Source organism: Catharus ustulatus, chromosome 12 (genome assembly GCF_009819885.2).
Source record: "Catharus ustulatus isolate bCatUst1 chromosome 12, bCatUst1.pri.v2, whole genome shotgun sequence".
Lineage (NCBI taxonomy): Eukaryota > Metazoa > Chordata > Aves > Passeriformes > Turdidae > Catharus > Catharus ustulatus.
In genome coordinates, this window is record NC_046232.1 from 3,800,533 (window position 1) to 3,819,091 (window position 18,559).

Sequence of the window (18,559 nt, forward strand, 5' to 3'; positions counted from 1 at the left end):
TCCAGAATTCCCACCTCCAACGGGGAATCCCAAGGGCCAGGATGGGGACAAGACCAGGTGTCACCCCCGGGCTGGTGTCCTCACATCCCCAAAATCCTGGAAATCCTGGAGAAGGGATTCCAGTCCTGGGCTGGATGGGAACAAGGAATGGGAATTTAATCCATGGAAAAAATTCCACAACTTTTTCCTGGGAAATGGAAATTCCATTTCCCCTTTTCCCGGCAGCCCCATATATGTGAGAATGTGGCTGGAGAGGCTCTTCCGCTCAGGGAATGTGGGAATTTTATCCCTGGGATCTCTCCTTGCCCTCAGGGATTTCTTCCATCCCTAAAACCCAGGAGCAGAGACCGGGGACAGGTTTTACCCCGTAATTCCCGGTTTTCCGTGTCCTTGGGATGGATTGGGAACAGCAGGGTGGAAAAAACTGATGGAGGGAGTGGTGGCAGGGCTGCAATTTTATCCCAGACCAGCTTTATTGGGGGGAGACATAAAAAACCCGGGATTTTAATGCCTTGTTACACTGCAAAACCAACCCTGATCCCAATCCCAGTCCCAATCCCAGTCCCAATCCCAATCCCAATCCCAATCCCCACCCTAAGGAATTCCCTGTTCCAGGTGCTGATGGGGGATCCCAGAGGGAGTCCCACCCTTGGAACCATCTCCCCACATATGGGGGGGTCTGGAATGGGATCTGCCAGCACAGATCCCAAATCCCATCCCAAATTTTATTTTGGGATCAACCTGGATGGGATTTGAGAGAACACCAAGGCCTCGAAGGGGAGATCTGAGCAGATCCAGCGAGATTTGGGGCTGCTCCGGAAGAACAGAAGCTGAGCCCAAGAATAAATTTAGGACTGGCCAAGAAGATAAAAGTGGGAAGAAGCAGAAATCTGGGAAGGGGAATTCCAGGATGAGGTCGGATGATTCCCTGGGGCATCAGCACGGAGGTGGCTCCGGTGTCACTGTCACCATCATGGTGTCCTCGTCGCTGTCGTCCGAGCTGCAGATGACGATGATGCTGCCAACCTCTGCAAGGGAAATCCCAAAATTCCAGATCCCACAGGATCAGCACTCCTGAGTTTCACACCAGGAACCAAGCAGAACTTGGGGGCAGCCCCTGGAATGGTGGCAACTCCCTGGATCCTGAATTGCATGGGTCCTTCATCCCATGGACCCCTCATCCCACGTATCCCTCATCCCATGGATCCCTTCATCCCATGGATCCCTCATCCCATGGATCCCTTCATCCCATGGATCCCTCATCCCATGGATCCTGAATTCCATGGATCCTGAATTCCATGGATCTCTCATCCCATGGATTCTTCACTCCATGGATCCTGAATTCCATGGATCCTGAATTCCATGGATTCCTCATCCCATGGATCTTGAATTCCATGGATCCTGAATTCCATGGATCTTGAATTCCATGGATCCCTCATCCCATGGATCCTGATTTTCATGGATCTTGAATTCCATGGATCTTGAATTCCATGGATTCCTCATCCCATGGATCCTAAATTCCACGGATCTCTCATCCCATGGATCCCTCATTCCATGGATCTTGAATTCCATGGATCTTGAATTCCATGGATCCCTCATCCCATGGATCTCTCATCCCATACATCCTCCACTCCATGGATCCTGAATTCCATGGATCCCTCATCCCATGGATCCCTTCATCCCATGGGTCCTTCATCCCATGGGTCCCTCATCCCATGGATCCTGAATTCCATGGATCCTGAATTCCATGGATTTCTCATCCCATGGATTCTTCACTCCATGGATCCTTCACTCCACGGATTCCTTATCCCATGAAGCCCTCGCCCCATGGATCCCTCACCCCGCGGATCCCTCACCCCATAGATCTGGATCATCCTCATCCATGGCCATGATTCCCGTTGAATGGAGGTGCAGCAAGGCCAGGAAAGATCCCATGGGATGGGGAAAAATGGGATAATGAGGATGGTGACATTCCCGGTCCCCACCTGCGTCACCGCTGCGGACGCAGTTGTGCTGCGACGTGGAGGGGCCGGGCTCCGTCTGGAATTCCCAGCGGGATTTGGGACGACTGGGGCCTGCCTCATGCTCACATTCCAGCTTCAGGATTTTGGGAGACACCTGGTTGCCCCTGTCCATGCAGGAAAACGGCCGCTTCTTCCAGGAGGAGGGCGGGAGAGGCTGGGAAAGCGGGATTGGGATTGGGGTGGGAACACCCGGATCCCATCAGATCCCACCTGGTTGGGATGGGCCTCACCTGGTCCACGTGGATCTCCTTGAGGCTGGAGACGTTCTGGATTTTGGGATGGATTGGATTCTCTTCCTGCAGGAAGAGCGTGGAGTTAGGATGGACTTGGATCCCAGAGGGGGCCGGGGGAAACTGAGGCACGGAGGATTTGGGATGGGTCTGGGAGCTGCTCCCTTGGTCACGGAATTCCCGGTGGAAAACGAGAGGATGGAGCAGTGGGATGGGGAAGGACCGTGCCTGGTGTGATGTGGGGATTCGTGGGTGAGGAAAAACCGGGAAGAGAGGGATGGGGAGGGAAAGGAGAGGGCCAGGTTTGGGATGGGGCAGGAGCACCCTGATGTCTCACCAGATTGTCCTCCTGGGTCACCTCGACCGCGGGGATATCTGTGCCGGGGATGGAGAAAACCGGGATGAGATCCCGAGCCGCAGGCCCCGGAGCTGGGAAAACCCCGCCCAGCTGCCCCAGTCCCCTCCCCTCTGCACTGGGATGGCCCTGGGGGTTTGGGAAGCTCCGGGAAGCCGGGAATGAGCATTCCCAGAGCCTGCGGGATCGGGGGGACACTCGACAGGGGCTCCACAGAAACAACGGAGCAAATCCCGGCTCGGAGGGGTTGAGGAGCCGGAGGAGGAAGAAGAGGAGGAGAAGAAGGGGAAGAGCAGGAAAAAGAAAAGGAAGAAAAAGAAGAAGGAGGAGAAGAAGAGGAAGAAGGGGAAGAAGAAAAAGAAGGAGGAGGAGGATGGCAATACAAGGTCCGGATGCCCCACCATCCCAAGTGTCCAAGCCCAGCTGGGACATTGCTCAGCCCCTGCTGCTCCAGCGCTGCCCCTCTCACGGGGTGCTCCTTCCCATCCCATCCCATCCCATCCCATCCCATCCCATCCCATCCCATCCCATCCCAGCCCCTCACCCGGCCGCCCCGTGACTCGCTCCACCAGCGCCCGCAGCCGCGCCCGGCACTCGGCGAAGTCCGGGGGTTCGCGCAGCTCGGGGGGCTCGGGCGGCCGCAGCTGCTGCAGCTGCAGCAACGCGCCCTTGACGAAGGGCTGCATGTCCATCAGCTCCTGCTCGCCGCCGTAGCGCCCCAGCCTCTCCACCAGCCTCTCGGCAGCCTCCAGCCGCAGCAGGGCCCCCTCGGCGCCGCGCAGCTCCTCCGTCAGCGCGCTCCGGTCGCGCTCCGGCCGCGCCTCCAGCAGCGCCCGCAGCTCCTCCGCCTCCCTCCGCACCAGCTGCTCCAGGCGCTCGGCGCTGGCGCGGACGCACTCCCGCAGCCGCTCCCGCTGCTCCTCCCGCCGGGCGGCCTCGCTCCGCAGCCGCGCCAGAGCCGCCTCGAAGGCGCCGTGGAGCCGCCGCAGGTCCCGGCGCAGGGAGCGCAGCTCGTCCTGGCGCCGGCGGCTCTCGGCGCGGAGGTCGCGGAAAGGAGAGTGGCCGGTGTCCAGCAGCGCGCACGGACAGCACAGAGCCCGCTCGCAGCGAGGGCAGTAGATGCTGCCAGGGAGGGGACACATGGTGGGCGTCAGGGCCGGGTGGTATCGGAGCCACGCGGGGCTGGGTCCTCCCGGAGCTGCTCCAGGGGGACCGGGATTGGCTCCAGGAGGGGTGGGATGGACAGCGGTCAGGGATGGACAGCGGTCAGGGATGGACAGTGGCCAGTGATGGACAGGGGTCAGGGATGGACAGTGGTCAGGGATGGACAGGGATGGACAGTGGTCAGTGATGGACAGGGGTCAGGGATGGACAGGGATGGACAGGGATGGACAGTGGTCAGTGATGGACAGGGGTCAGTGATGGACAGTGGTCAGTGATGGACAGGGGTCAGTGATGGACAGGGGTCAGTGATGGACAGGGGTCAGGGATGGACAGGGATGGACAGTGCCCAGCCCCTTCTGGAGCCTTTTCCCACAATCCCACCTGGAGCTCGCCTGGCACAGCCCCCCCTGCCCTGGCACTGCTGGGGGCTCTCTGAGGTCGCTGCCATCGCTCCCCAAAAACAGGGAACAAAATCCCTGGGCACAGCTTTAGGGACAGGGGACTTGGGGATGCGGCAGATTTGGGGACAGGATGTGATTTGGGGATGGGGCAGATTTGGGGATAGGGTGGGATTTGGGGATAGGAGGAGATTTTGGGGACAGGATAAGGCTTGAGGACATGACAAGATTTGGGGACAGGATGAGATTTGTGGATGGGGCAGGTTTGGGAGAGGACTGAGATTTGGACACAGGATGAGATTTGGGAGATTTGTGAGTGGGTTGATGCTTGGGGACAAGACCTCATGCTGAGGCTTTGGCCTCATCCCTCTCCTGCCCATTCCAGGCTGGAGCATCATCCCCAAATCCCTTGGAGCAGGGCAGGATTTGGTGACAGGGCGGGGTTTGGTGACAGGGCGGGGTTTGGGGCGAGGAGGAGGTTCGTGAGCCTCACCTGCACACGCGGCTCTCCTCGGGGTGGCTCTCGCTGGAGCAGAAGAGGCTGCAGGAGGTTTTGGTGTCCTCCAGGAACTGCCGCGCCGAGCCCGCCCGCAGCTCCTCCACCTTCCTGACCCTGTGCGCCTTCTTCTTGTGCCACCACTGGTGCTCCTCGAAGCACTTGGCGCAGAAGAACTCCTCGCAGTCCGAGCACCACACCAGCGCCGCCTCGCCCTTGCAGCGGCTGCAGCCGGGCCCGCCGGAGCTCCGGATCTGCCTCCAGACCTGCAGGCGGCTCCGCAGGTTGGCGAACAGCAGGTTGTCCATGGCGGGCGCGCCCGCGGCCGCCTGGCACAGCGGGCACTGCTTGGTGTCGCTCAGGCAGCCGGGGCACAGCGTGTGCAGGCAGCTCAGCAGCCGCGGCTGCGCCGAGTCCTGCCCGCAGCCCTCGCACCGCAGGAACTGGAAATCTTCATCCTCATCCTCCTCCTCCTGCTGCACCTCCGGCGGGGGGGTGCCCGCGGCGGGGCGCGGCTCCGCGGGGGCCTCGGTTCCTTCCTCGGTTCTGTCTCCATCTGCGGAGGTGCGGAGGGAAATTCTCCCGTGGGGTGGAAGTTGTGCCTCGGGGCCATCAATGCCGCTCAGGGTTCTGCTCCCCTCGTGGGATCCTCGCGAGTTCCTCCCTGCCCTCCCCGAGCTCTTTTTCCTCCCCGGAATTCGGGATTCCCCAACAGCCGGCGCGGACGAGGAAACGAAAGCAAAACGATTTTGGTGCCGCCTCCGCCCTTTCCTGCCCCGACAGCGGGAAAAGCGAGGATACCCTGGCAGGGACCCCAAAACCTCCCTGGCAGCGACCCCAAAACCTCCCAGGCACCGACCCCAAAACCTCCCCGGCAGCGCTGTCCCCAGCACCAGACCCGCACCCAAAGGTGTCCCCAAAGGTGTCCCCCTCGCCAATCCTCACCCCCCGGGCCTGCCCCAGCTCGGCAGCGCGGACAGACACACCTTCCCCGCCCGAAAATAAATATCTGGGGAGCCAAAAAACGCCCGGAACGACCTTTGCCACCCCACAGGGATTTCGCACCCTAAGAATTCACCCGCAGCCTCTCCCCAAGCAGGAAACGCCCGCGGGTCCCTCCGGGGGGCTCTGGCTCTGTCCCCGTGTCCCCCCGGTACCTGGCGGGGGCGGCGGGGGCTCGGCGGGGCTCTCGGGCATGGGGGCGGCGGCTCCCGGCGGCCTGGAACGGGAGCGGTACCGGAGGAGGAGGCGGGGAAGGGGCGGGAACGGCGTGGGGAGGGACGGAGGGAGGGAGGAAAAGGAGGGGACAGGGAGAAAGGGAAGGGAGTGAGACTGGGAGCTGTGGGGAGGTGCCGGGGGAATCCGGGGCTGCGGGGACCGGGACGGGCATGGGGATGTGGGATCAGGATGGGGATGTGGGACCGGGATAGGGATGTGCGACCGGGACGGGGATGGTGGGACCGGGACGGGGATGGTGGGACCAGGATGGGGATGTGGGACCGGGACGGGGATGGTGGGACCGGGATGGGGATGCGGGACCAGGATGGGGATGTGGGATCAGGATGGGGATGGTGGGACCGGGACGGGGATGGTGGGGCCGGGATGGGGATGTGGGACCGGGATGGGGATGTGGGACCGGGATGGGGATGCGGGACTGAGATGGGGATGGTGGGGCCGGGATGGGGATGCAGGAATGGGGAAATCCTGGGACCGGGGTTAGGAATTCTGGCCCCGGGAAGTGCTGCCGGTACCGTGGGGCCGGGTCCCCCAGCTGTCCCGGGACCGGTCCGGGCTGTCCCCATTGTCCCCGCCAGCCCCGCCCCATCCCGGGGGGACATTCCTGGCCCCATTCCCTCCCTCTCGCGACACGGAGGCCGCGGCGGCGCGAGAATTTTGGGGACAAAAACCCTTTTCCCATCCCCCTTTTGGGGCTGGGGTCCCCCGGATCCCAAATCCTCGCATTCCCGGCGTTTTCTCGGGAGTGGGATCCGCTCACCGGGCCGGGATTCGGGATCGGATCCGCTCCTGCGCCGTCACATGACAAAGCCACCAGGAAGCGCCGCCGCTCCTCCTTCCTGTCCCCATCCCCGCTCTGGCGACAACGCCACCTCGGCGAGTGTCGCGGATGTCGCCAGAGCGGAGCCGGGACCGCGGGAAGATCTCGGAGCTCGGATCCCGCCGGGAATTGTCACCGCGGTGTCCCCGGGGGTGGCAGTGACGGAGGTGGCCTCGGCCGGGAGCTTCCCTTGGGACACGGGAGGGGATTTGGGGACAGGACGGGGTTTGGGAACAGGATGAGATTCGGGGATGGGTCAAGCGTTGGGGACGCGATGAGGTTTGGGGACAGGGATTTGGGGACAGGAGGAGATCTGGGGGCGGGATAAAATTTGGGGACAGAATCGGATTTGGGACAGTAGGACGTTTGGAGATGGGACAGGATCTGGGGATGAGGATGGGATTTGGGGACAGGATGGGGTTTGGGGATGGGACAAGATTTGGGGTCGGGGATGAAGCCTAAGATTTGGGGACACAAGATTTGGGGTCAGGAGGAGATTTGGGGACACGATGGGATCTGGGAACAAGATAAAATTTGGGGACAGGATCAGATTTGGGACAGGAGGAAGTTTGAAGAGAGGACAGAATTTGGGGACGAGGATGGGATTTGGGGACAGGACAAGAGCTGGGGTCAGGATGAAACTTAAGATTTGGGGACACAAGATTTGGGGTCAGGAGGAGATTTGGGAATGGGATGAGGTTTGGAGACAGGAGATTTGGGGACACGATGGGATCTGGGGACAGGATCAGATTTGGGATAGGAGGTTTTGAGACAGGACAGGATTTGGGGACAAGGATGGGATTTGGGGAGAGAATGAGGTTTGGGACAAGATTTGGGGTCAGGGATGAAATTTGGACACATGGTGAGATTTGGGGACGGGATGAAACCTAAGGGTGGGACAAGGATTGGGAACAGGATGAGATTTGGGGACAAAATGAGATTTGGGGACAGGGATGGGATTTGGGACTAGGGATTTGGGGATGGGATGAGGTTTGGGACAAGGTTTGGGGTCAGGGATGAAATCTGGAGACATGATGAGATTTAGGGACAGGATTAGATTTGGGGACAAAAAAGATTTGGGGATGAGATGACATTTGGGGGTAGGATGGGATTTGGGGCCAGGAGGAGGTTTGGGGACATGATGGGATTTGGGGTCAGGAAAAGAATTGGGGATGGAATGAAACCTGAGTGGGATGAGGATTGGGAGCAGGGATGAGATTTGGGGACAGGGATGGGATTTGGGGACAGGAGGAGATTTAGGGACAGGTTTGGATTTGGGAATGGGGATGGGATTTGGGGACAGGACAAGATTTGGGGATGGGATGGGACGGGGTTTGGGACCAGGGATTTGGGGCCAGAATGAGATCTGGGACAAGAATTGGGGGCAGGGGAGAGATTTGGGGACAGGGATGAGATTTAGGGACAAGATAAGGTTTGGGAGTGGGATGAAACTTGGGGACAAGATGGGATTTGGGGACAGGAGGAGATTCAGGGACAGGGATGGGATTTGGGGACAGGACAAGCTTTGGGGACAGGATGAGGCTTAGGGACAGGAGATTTGGGGACAGGATTTGGAATTTGGGAACAGAATGGGATTTAGGGCCAGGATTTTTGATTTGGGGACAGGATTTGGGATCATCCCAGGCCGAATTTTCCGTGCTGCTCCTGCCACTTCCAGGGGAAAATTGGGGTTTGGGGCTGGAGCAGCTGCTCCTGGTGGAAATTAATGAAGCAATCAAAATGCTAAATAAACAATTATTAATGAATTAACTGGCTAATCAGTGTATTTATTTATTTATTTATCTATTTATTCACGGGAGAATTTTGGTGCTGCTTCCCGGGAAAATTCCAATTGGAAAAGAAAAAGCGAGGAATTATTAAAAAAAAAAAAATCCTTTAAAATATTTAAAATATTTTACCACTCCTCAGCCCAGGTGACCCCAAACCCTTCTGTGGTGTCCCTTAAGTGTCCCCAACCCAGTCCAGCTGCATTCCCATGAGGAAAATCCCGGGAAAAGGAGGGAATTTGGGACTCTGGATCAGGCTGGAACTGCTTCCTGATTTTTCCTGGCTTTGGAACTCTCTGATCCTGGGAATTCCACATCCACAGCAATCCTAGGAAACCCTCTAGAATCAGATATTCCCCCTCCAGCTGCAATTTTTTTCCCTGGAAAACCTCTGGGAAGAGGGAAAAGCTCTCCCCAGACTCCCATTTTTTTTTTTCATGAAGTTGCTGGAAAATCCAGGAACGGGGGCAGATCTGAGAAATAACTTTTTCTGTGAAAAAATCCAGCTTGGGATGAGAGAGAGGAGGGAATTCCAGCCCCAGGATTCTGTTCCTTGCTCCAAGGATTGTTTGGAATTGTTGGATCCCACCAGGATAAACAATCCTTGGAATTCCTGTGCTTGAAATTCCTTCCCCTGCTCCCAAAAGTGGCTCCAAAATTCCCCTTTCCTGCTTTTTTTTTTTCTTTTTTTTATTCCCCCCCCCCCCCCCCCCCCATGGAATTTCACCTTTTCCCACTCCCATCCCCAAATCTCAAGATTTTTTGGAGCTGGGAAAGGTTTTAGGGAATTCTGGAGTAAAAATTCCAGGGTTTTTCATGGATTCATGGAAAAGGGACCCCTGGGAAGGGCCAGGATTCTCTCCCCTTGAATTTGGAATTCCTGGCTGTGGAATATTGGAAATTCCACAGACTGGGCTGGAAATCCCAGGATAAACTCACCTGGAATTCCTGGGAATGAGATGCCAAGGAGGATTTGGGATTTGGGTTGATCCAAATCCTTCAAATTTGGGAAAGGATTCCTGAATACTTTCCCAGGCCCCAAATCCTCATGGATTCCTTCCCCATCCAGGTTTTTTGGGGTCATCCCTTGTTTCTTCTGGGATCCAGAGGGATTTTGAACTTAGAAACTTGGGGAGAGTCCAAATCCCAACCCCAGAGCCGGGAATGAGGGAAAACCTCGGGAAAATCCATTCCCAAAAGAAATCTGGGGTGAGGAAAAACTCCTGAAGTTCTCAGAGCTCCCATCCCAGCAACTCCCAGAATTTCCTGGATTAAAACTTGGTTTTTAAGGAAAATGGGATGGGAATAAAACAAAGCAGCAATACAAAAAAACCCCCTGGATTTGGTGCTTTCCCAACTCCCTGGGAATTCCCTGGCGCTGCTATTCCCAAAAAATTCTGCTCCCACTTTTTCCCGGGAGAGCAGAAATCCCCTTTTCCCTACGGAAACCACCTCCTCCTCTCCCATTCCCAGAAATTTTCCCTCTGGAATTCACCCCCTTCTCCCGTGGGATCCATCCCGAGGGGTTTTTCCTGAAATCCCGAAGGAATTCCGGAGTTTCCTGGGATGGGGAGAAGCCTTGGATCCAAGGATTATCCCCCCCACCCCCTCCTCGGCCGAGGAATTCCCGATATCTCCCTGACGCAGGAGCTCAGCCTCTGGAATTCCAGGAATTTCCACTCGGCCAGCGCCGTTTCCAAGGTATTTTAAACACAGAGAAAAAAAAAATAAATAAAAAATGGAATTCAGGGATTTTGGGATGAGCGGAAACCCCCTGGAAGCGGCGGAGGGGCTGAGGCTGATCCATAAAATTTTTTGGGAATGCTGAGTCAGTGCCAGCTTCGAACCTTCAGGAACTCCTTTGGGATCGACTCCCCCAAAGTTTCCCTTTCCTTTGGTTACCCACAACTTTTCAGCTGGAAAAAAAATCCCAATTCCGGGGGGGTTTCCCCAGGTTTTCCAGGGACACCCCAAAAAGCGGGATTTGGGGATTTGGGAAAAATGGAGCCAATGGAAAACTGGGGGTGGGGCGGGAGTGAGGAGAGACAGAAATTCCATTTAAAAAAACAGGATTGGGATAACAAAGGTCATTAAATAACCCCACAAAATGAGAAAAACTGGGAATGAGCCTGGAAAATTCATGGGATTAATTCCTAAGGGGTTTTTCCTGTGTTCCCCAACCCATTTTTCCTTGGGTTCAACACAATGGGAAGAGCCGGGAGGGAGAAAAATGATGGGCTGTAATTTGGGGGGGAGTCTCGGTCATTCCCGATCATCCAAACCCAAATCCCACATTTTTGGGGATAGCTCGTGGGGAAACAAGGCCCCGGGTGTGCCGGGATTATCCCTGGAATTCGGAAAAACGAAGGAATTTTGGCTCTGACCTCGTTCCCAGGGCTGGAATTTTGGGGTCTCCGGCATTCCCGGTGATCCAAACCCAAATCCCTGTGGTTTTTTTTGGGATAGAACGTGGTTCTTTCCCTCCCCCTCCCAAAATCCTCATCCAAACTCTGCTTTTCCCCGGGATCCCGAATTCCAGGGATTATCCCGGCACGCACGGAGCGCTGTTTCCCCTCCACTCTATCCCCCAACAAAAAGAGATTTGGGTTTGGATCATCGGGAATGACAGAGACTCCGCCGCCGTGGCTGTCACCCCCAAATTCCAGCCAAAATTCCTTTTTTTTGGGGGTAGGACAAGGGGAAAACAGCGCTCCGGAGGTGCCGGGGTTATCCCTGGAAGTCGGGATCCAGCGGGAAAAGTGGAGTTTGGGATGGGGATTTGGGGAGGGGAAGCCACGTTCTATCCCAAAAAAACCCAACAAAAAAACAACCTCGATGGAATTTTGGCTCTGACCTCGTTCCCAGGGCTGGAATTCGGGAGTGTCTCCGTCATTCCCCATGATCCAACCCCCTCTGGATGCGCAAATCCCATTTTTTGGGTGCTGGAACGTGAGTTCTTCCCACCCCCTCCCCCTTCCCAAAAATCCTCATGCAAGGGGCAAACAGCGCTCCGGGGGTGCCGGGGTTATCCCTGGAATTCGGGATCCGGGGGAAAGCGGAGCCTTGGATCGCTCCTTATCAGCGCGGAGCCCAAACAATTCCCTCCACCCGCGGCTCCGCGGCTCCGGGCGGGACAAACAAATCCCAAAAAGCCGCCGGGAATGCTCATCCCGACCCCGCGCACCCCGGAAATGACGGGGGCGAGCTCAGGGGCGCCCTTGGAATTCCAGGGGTGGCGAGAGGGTGGGTGGGAGAGGCACGATATAAACTCGGGATGAAGCTCCGAGCTTCCCACGCTGGGAATCGCAGGGATTTTCCGGGATGCGCTCCCAAATCCGCCTCCTCCTGGCGCTGCTCTGCGCGGCCCCGGCGGCTTCGGTGCCTCCTCGCTGGGAGCCGGCGAGGAGCGATCCCAGCCCCTGGCTGTGGGGGGATGATCCCCATTCCAGACCCCATTCCCGACCCCATTCCCGGTCCCACGATCCCGTGGAGGTGCAGTGCCAGGAGGCGCAGCTGGTGGTGATCGTGCACCGGGATTTGTTCGGGAACGGGCGCATGGTCAGCGCTGCCGAGCTCAGCCTGGGCCCCGCCGCCTGCAAACATTCCCGCCTGGATCCATCCCTAAACACCGTCACCTTCAGCGCTGGCCTGCACGAGTGTGGCAGCACGGTCCAGGTGAGTCCTGCCTCTGATTCAGGCATTCCCATCGCGATTCCCACCGGGAGCGGCTCCCGGGGGCGCGCGGGTTCCCGGTTTCAAGGAGAGTCCCCTCCCGATCCCCGGATTCCGCCCTGGAGAGGCTCCAGGAGATCCCGAGGTGTCGGGGGAGACCCAGGTGAGTTCTGGCTCGATCCCGGGATTCCGCTCCTATCCCGGAATTCCCACCTGGAGCGGCTCCCGGGGCCGCGCGTGTCCCAGATTTAAGACAGTTCCAGGTGAGCCCTTGTCCCTATACCGGAATTCCCACCTGGAGCAGCTTCCGGGGATGTGTATCCCAGGTTTTGAAGGAGATCCAGGTGAGTCCCACCCCTATCCCGGGATTCCCACCGGGGTTCCCACCGGAATTCCCACCTGGAGCGGCTCCCGGGTCCCTGCAAATCCCAGATTTAAGGGAGATTAGGATGGGTCCCGTTCTGATCCCGGGACTCCCACCGGGATTCCCCCAGGAGCAGCTCCCGGGGCCACGCCTATTCCCGGTTTTACGGGGGTCCATGGGCTGGATCCAGGATTATTCCAGGGGAAGGAGGAGCCGGGATTTCCTGGAACGGAGCGATTTCCCCCACAGCTCTTTCCCCAATCCAAACCGGACCGTTTTTCCCGCAGCTTTTCCCATTCCTCTGGGAAAAGCCCTTTTCCCTTGGGTTTAATTCAGCTCCCTGAAAACTGAGATTTTTCATCCCTTTTCCATCCCCTTTTTCCATCACCATTTCCATCCCCTTTTCCATTCCCTTTCTACCCTTTTCCATCCCTTTTCCAACTTCTTTTCCCACTTCTCCCACCCTTTTCTCATTCCCTTTTCCATCCCTTTTCCCTCATTTCCATGGATAGATTCTCCCACCATTCCCAGTCAGCCCAGTGGTGGTGCTGACACAAGGGGTGCCCTCTCCCATGGAATTTCCCATTTTTCTTCCCAGCTCACCCTAAATTTCCTGATTACTTTGAATTCCTGCTCACCCCGATGCTATCCCTGGACTGGGAACACCCTTTCCCACAGAATTCCCGATTTTCATACCCAGATCACCCTAAATTCCCTGACTACTTTGAATTCCCGCTCACCCTGATGGTCTCCCTGGACTGGGACCCCCCTTTCCCATGGAATTCCCGGTTTCCATTCCAGATCACCCCAGATTCCCTGATTTACCGGACGCTCCTGAGCTACGACCCCAGCCCCGGCAGCAACCCGGCCATCGTGCGCAGCAACCCGGCCGTGATTCCCATCGAGTGCCACTACCCAAGGTTTTCCTGGATCCCATCCCACGTTCCCAGCATTCCCAGGATTCCCATTCCCATCCTGGGATCCCCATTCCCAGTGTCCCCATTCCCGTCCTGGTGTCCCAATTCCATCCCCAGTGACCCCAGGATCCCACGCCACATTCCTGGGATTCCCAGATCCCATCTGCATTCCTGGCATTCCCAGTATTCCCATTCCCATCCTGGGATCCCATCCCATCCCATCCCATATTCCTGGGATTCCCAGATCCCATCTGCATTCCTGGCATTCCCAGTATTCCCATTCCCATCCTGGGATTCCCAGATCCCATCTGCATTCCTGGCATTCCCAGGATTCCCGTTCCCATCTGGGGATCCCACATTCCTGGGATTTCCATTCCTATCCAGTGTCCCCATCCCCATCTCAGCATCCCAGTCCCATTCCTGATCCTGATTCCCTTTCCCAGGAAGGTTAACGTCACCAGTGGTGTCCCATTCCCAGTGTCCCATTCCAATTCCCAGTATCTCCATTCCCAGTGTCCCATTCCCATTCCCAGTGTCCCATTCTCATTCCCAGTGTCTCATTCCCTTTTCCAGGTGGGATAACATCACCAGTGGCTACACAGTCCCATTCCCAGTGTCCCCATTCCCAGTGTCCCCATTCCCAGTGTCCCCATTCCCAGTGTTCCATTCCCATTCCTATTCCCATTCCCATTCCCAGTGCCCCATTCCCTTTTCCAGGTGGGATAACATCACCAGTGGCTCCCCATTCCCATCCTGGTGTCCCCATTCCCAGTGTCCCATTCCCATTCCAGTGTCTCATTCCCAGTGTTCCATTCCCAGTGTCCCATTCCCATCCCAGTGTCCCATTCTCTTTTCCAGGCGAGATTACATCAGCAGTGACTCCCCATTCCTATTCCCAGTATCCCATTCCCATCCCAATCTCCCATTGCCAGTGCCCCATCCCCAGTGTCCCATTCCCATTCCCAGTGTCCCATTCTCATTCCCAGTGTCTCATTCCCTTTTCCAGGTGGGATAACATCACCAGTGGCTACACAGTCCCATTCCCAGTGTCCCCATTCCCAGTGTTCCATTCCCATTCCCAGTGTCCCATTCCCTTTTCCAGATGGGTTAACATCACCAGTGGCTCCCCATTCCCTTTTCCAGTGTCACATTCCCATTCCCATTCCCAGTGTCCCATTCCCATTCCCAGTGTTCCATTCCCATTCCCAGTGTCCCATTCCCAGTTTCCCCATTCCTATACCCATGTCCCATTCCCAGTGTCCCTTTCCCATGTCCCATTCCCATGTCCCATTCCCATGTCCCATTTCTATTCCCATTCCCAGGGTCCCATTCCCAGTGTCCCTGTCCCATTCCCAGTGTCCCATTCCCATATCCCATTCCCAGTATCCCATTCCCATGTCCCATTCCCTTTTCCAGGCGGGATAATGTCACCAGTGGCTCCATCCGTCCCACCTGGTCTCCCTTCAACTCCGCTCTGGCATCCGAGGAGAAGCTCCTGTTCTCCCTGCGCCTCATGAACGGTGCGGGATCGGGATTTCCCGTCCCTTCCCATGCTCTTTTCCATCCTTTTCCTTCCCCTTTCCCACCCCATTTTCCCCCTTTCCCCTTTTCAGGGTCGCTTTGGGGATGACCCCGTTGTATTTTCCAGAGCTCTGAGCAGGCCTTCCTGGAATTCCCCGCCTTTTCCCATTTCCCCCTTTCCCCCATTTCTAAATCCCCTTTCCCATTCCTTTTCCCTCCCAAAACCCCTTTTGGGATCACTTTGGGGATGATCCTATTGGATTTTCCAGGGGATTTGAACTCTGACATAGCCTTGGGATTCTCACTTTTCTCCGTTTCCCTCCTTTCCCCCCATTTCTCAATCTCCTTTTCCCCCTTTTCCATCCCTTTTCCCTCCTTTTTCCCTCTTTTGAGATCACTTTGGGGATGGTCCCGCTGGGTTTTCCAGAGGACTGGAGCTCTGAGCGGGATTTCTCAGGATTCCTCCTTTCTCATCCCTTTTCCCTTTCCTGGATCACTTTGGGGTTGATCCCATTGGATTTTCCAGAGACTTGGATCCAAGTGGGATTTCTTGGGCTTCCCCTTTTCCCATCCCATTTCCCGTTGGGTTTCCAGAGGACTGGAGCTCCGAGCGGGATTTCTCGGGGTTCCGGCTGGGGGACGTGCTGAACATCCAGGCCGAGGTGAGCTCCCACAGCCACGTCCCGCTCCGGCTCTTCGTGGATTCCTGCGTGGCCACCCTGGGCCCTGGCGCCGGCAACGAGCCCCACTACGCCATCATCGACTTCAACGGGTGCGCTGGGGACGGCTGGGGACGTTTGGGGACAGTTTGGGGACATTTGGGGACAGTTTGGGGACACTTATGGGTCAGGGTGAAGATGGCACCTCGTCCTGCCCAGTTACAACATCATTGACTTCAACGGGTGCGCTGGGGATGTCTGGGGATATCTGGGGACATCTGGGGATGTTTGGGGACAGTTTGGGAACAGTTTGGGGACACTTGGAGACAGTTTGGGGACACTTGGGGGTCAGAGTGAAGACGGCACTTCGTCCTCCCCCATTACAACATCATTGACTTCAGTAGGTGCGCTGGGGACAGTTTGGGGACAGTTTGGGGACATTTGGGGACATTTGGGGACAGTTTGGGGTCTGTGACACAGCCAGGGTGTGGTGACACCTCACTGTGCCATCAATGACTGCAATGAGTGAGTCTGGTGACATCTGGGGACATCTGGGGTCACTTTGGGGTTTGGGACCCAGTGGTGACACCTCATCCTTCCCCATTGCTCCATCATGGACTTCAGTGGGTGAGTTGGGGACATTTGGGGACATTTGAGGATCTGAGGCCCACCCAGGAAGGGCTGAGCCCTTGTCCCTTCCCTGGGTGACCTGGGGACCCCTGGGGACACCACGGTACCAGCCAGGGGTGTGACCCCGCTGTCCCCACAGCTGCCTGGTGGACGGGCGCTCCGATGCCACCAGCTCGGCCTTTGTCACCCCCCGTCCCCGGCAGGACATGCTGCGCTTCCAGATCGACGCCTTCCGCTTCGCCGGCGACCCGCGCAGCCTGGTAATCCTCAGGGACACCCTGGGGACACCCTAATGTCCCCAGCCCCACTACTGGCCCCCCGGTGGCCCCAGCAGTGTCCCCTCCCCACAGATCTACATCACGTGTCACCTGAAGGTGACACCGGCCGAGCAGAGCCCGGACGCACTGAACAAAGCCTGCTCCTTCAGCAAGGCACGCAACACGTGAGTGACACCATGGGGACATCGCTGTCACTTTGCTGCCCTGGGTGGCACTGGGTGATGGCTGTCACCTCCCGGCCATGGGTGACACTGCGGGGACATTGCTGTCACCTCCCAGCCCCAGTGGCAACTGGTGATCGGTGTCACCTCCCTGTCCCGGGTGTCACCTGGTGATCGCTGTCACCTCCCGCCACAGCTGGGCACCCGTGGAGGGGACAAGGGACATCTGTAGCTGCTGCGAGCTGGGCAACTGCGGCAGCCCCGCGCTGGCCCGAGGCCTGCGGCCACCGGAGCCCTGGAACGGCCACCGCTACCGGCGACACGACGGTGAGGGGACAGGGGAACATGGGGACAGGGGTGACACTGGGGACAGTGGGTGCGGAGTAAACTGTCCTCACTGTCCCTCACTGTCCCCTCACTGTCCCCTGTGTCCCCAGGTGCCACCTCTGAAGCCGACGTTGTCATCGGGCCGGTGCTGCTCTCCAGTGACCTGCAGGGCCAGCGCCCCGAGAGCCACGCGGGTGAGTCCCCTGAGGTGACATTGGTGACATTGGTGACACGGGTGGCACTCCCTGCTCACCACCGTGTCCCTTCCTGTCCCTTTGCAGGTGGGGTGACACCGCTGGGCGTGGGGACAGCGCTGGCCTGTGCCGTGGCCGTTGTGGCGGTGGCCGGAGCCGCACTGGCCCTCGGCCCTCGGCGCCGGAATTCCCAATAAATCCCAGAAGGATCAATGGGATTCCCAACAAACCTCAGATCAATGGGATTCCAAATAAATCCCAGAAAGATCAATGGGATTCCCAATAAATCCTGGAAGGACAAGCAGTATCCGAGGGGTCACTCTGGAGGGGAATCCTGGGAATGGGGTGAGGAGAGTGACCAGTCCTGTTCCAGTGTCCCCATTCCCAGCATCCCAATTTCCATTCCCAATGTCCCAGTTCCTGATGTCCCCATTCCCATTCCCAATGTCCTAATCCCCATTCCTGGTGTCCCCATTCCAACTGTCCCTATTCCCATCCTGGTATCCTCATTCCCATTCCAGTGTCCCCATTCCCAGTGTTCCCATTCCCATTCCAGTGTCCCCATTCCCATTCCCAATGTCCCAATCCCCATTCCCAGTGTCCCCATTCCCATTCCCAATGTCCCAATCCCCATTCCCAGTGTCCCCATTCCCAGTGTAGCAATTCTCATTCCCGGTGTCCCCATTCCAACTGTCTCTATTCCCATCCTGGTGTCCCCATTCCCATTCCAGTGTCCCCATTCCCAATGTCCCCATTCCAGTGTCCCCATTCCCAGTGTCCCCATTCCCATTCCAGTGTCCCCATTCCCAATGTCCCCATTCCAGTGTCCCCATTCCCAGTGTCCCCATTCCCATTCCAGTGTCCCCATTCCCAATGTCCCAATTCCCATTCCCGGTGTCCCCATTCCCAGTGTCCCATTCCCAGTGTCCCATTCCCAGTGTCCCCATTCCCAGTGTCCCCATCCCAGTGTCCCCATTCCCATTCCCAGTGTCCTCATTCCCAGTGTCCCCAATCCCAGTGTCCCCATTTCCAGCCTCAAAATTCCCAAACCCCACCTTCCCAATCTCTCCAGGTTTGGAAATGGCAGGAAACCAGAAAAATTCCCTAAAAATTTTATGTGATTTCCCTCTCAAAATTCCCAGAGCTGTTTCTTCCCCTCACCCCCCTTTACTTTGGGGACATTCCCAAAAATTCCCAAGGATTTTAAGGATCACGAGGATTTTATGGAGCATTGGGGTGGTCTCTGTTTTCATTCCAGCCTTGGATTCCCTCAGGAAATGGGGGAAAACCAGGAATAAGTGGAAAAATTGGGATAAAAAAGATTTC

At 57.1% G+C, this 18,559-nt stretch overlaps 2 protein-coding genes across 3 annotated transcripts; one reads left to right on the plus strand and one right to left on the minus strand.

Annotated features, from left to right (window-relative positions):
- Positions 1-449: 449 nt before the first annotated feature.
- Positions 450-6,068, minus strand: PML (PML nuclear body scaffold). 2 transcript variants are annotated; one of them, XM_033070999.2, is made up of 7 exons: positions 5,825-6,064; positions 4,665-5,223; positions 3,154-3,731; positions 2,592-2,629; positions 2,255-2,320; positions 1,986-2,178; positions 450-1,028 (listed from the first exon to the last, which is right to left on the minus strand). In XM_033070999.2, exons 1-7 carry the CDS (start codon positions 5,862-5,864, stop codon positions 937-939), a joined length of 1,566 nt encoding a protein of 521 aa, XP_032926890.1. In that variant the 5' UTR covers positions 5,865-6,064; the 3' UTR covers positions 450-936. The 2 variants fall into 2 exon arrangements, with proteins under 2 accessions (XP_032926890.1, XP_032926891.1); XM_033071000.2 differs by lacking the exon at positions 1,986-2,178 and having other exon boundaries at positions 5,825-6,068.
- Positions 6,069-11,629: 5,561 nt separating this feature from the next.
- On the plus strand, positions 11,630-17,534 carry ZP3 (zona pellucida glycoprotein 3). Its single transcript, XM_033070188.2, has 9 exons — positions 11,630-12,185; positions 13,348-13,466; positions 14,880-14,983; positions 15,579-15,756; positions 16,413-16,533; positions 16,624-16,715; positions 16,909-17,039; positions 17,150-17,233; positions 17,321-17,534. Exons 1-9 carry the CDS (start codon positions 11,832-11,834, stop codon positions 17,428-17,430), a joined length of 1,293 nt encoding a protein of 430 aa, XP_032926079.1. The 5' UTR covers positions 11,630-11,831; the 3' UTR covers positions 17,431-17,534.
- The last annotated feature ends 1,025 nt before the right edge of the window (positions 17,535-18,559 follow it).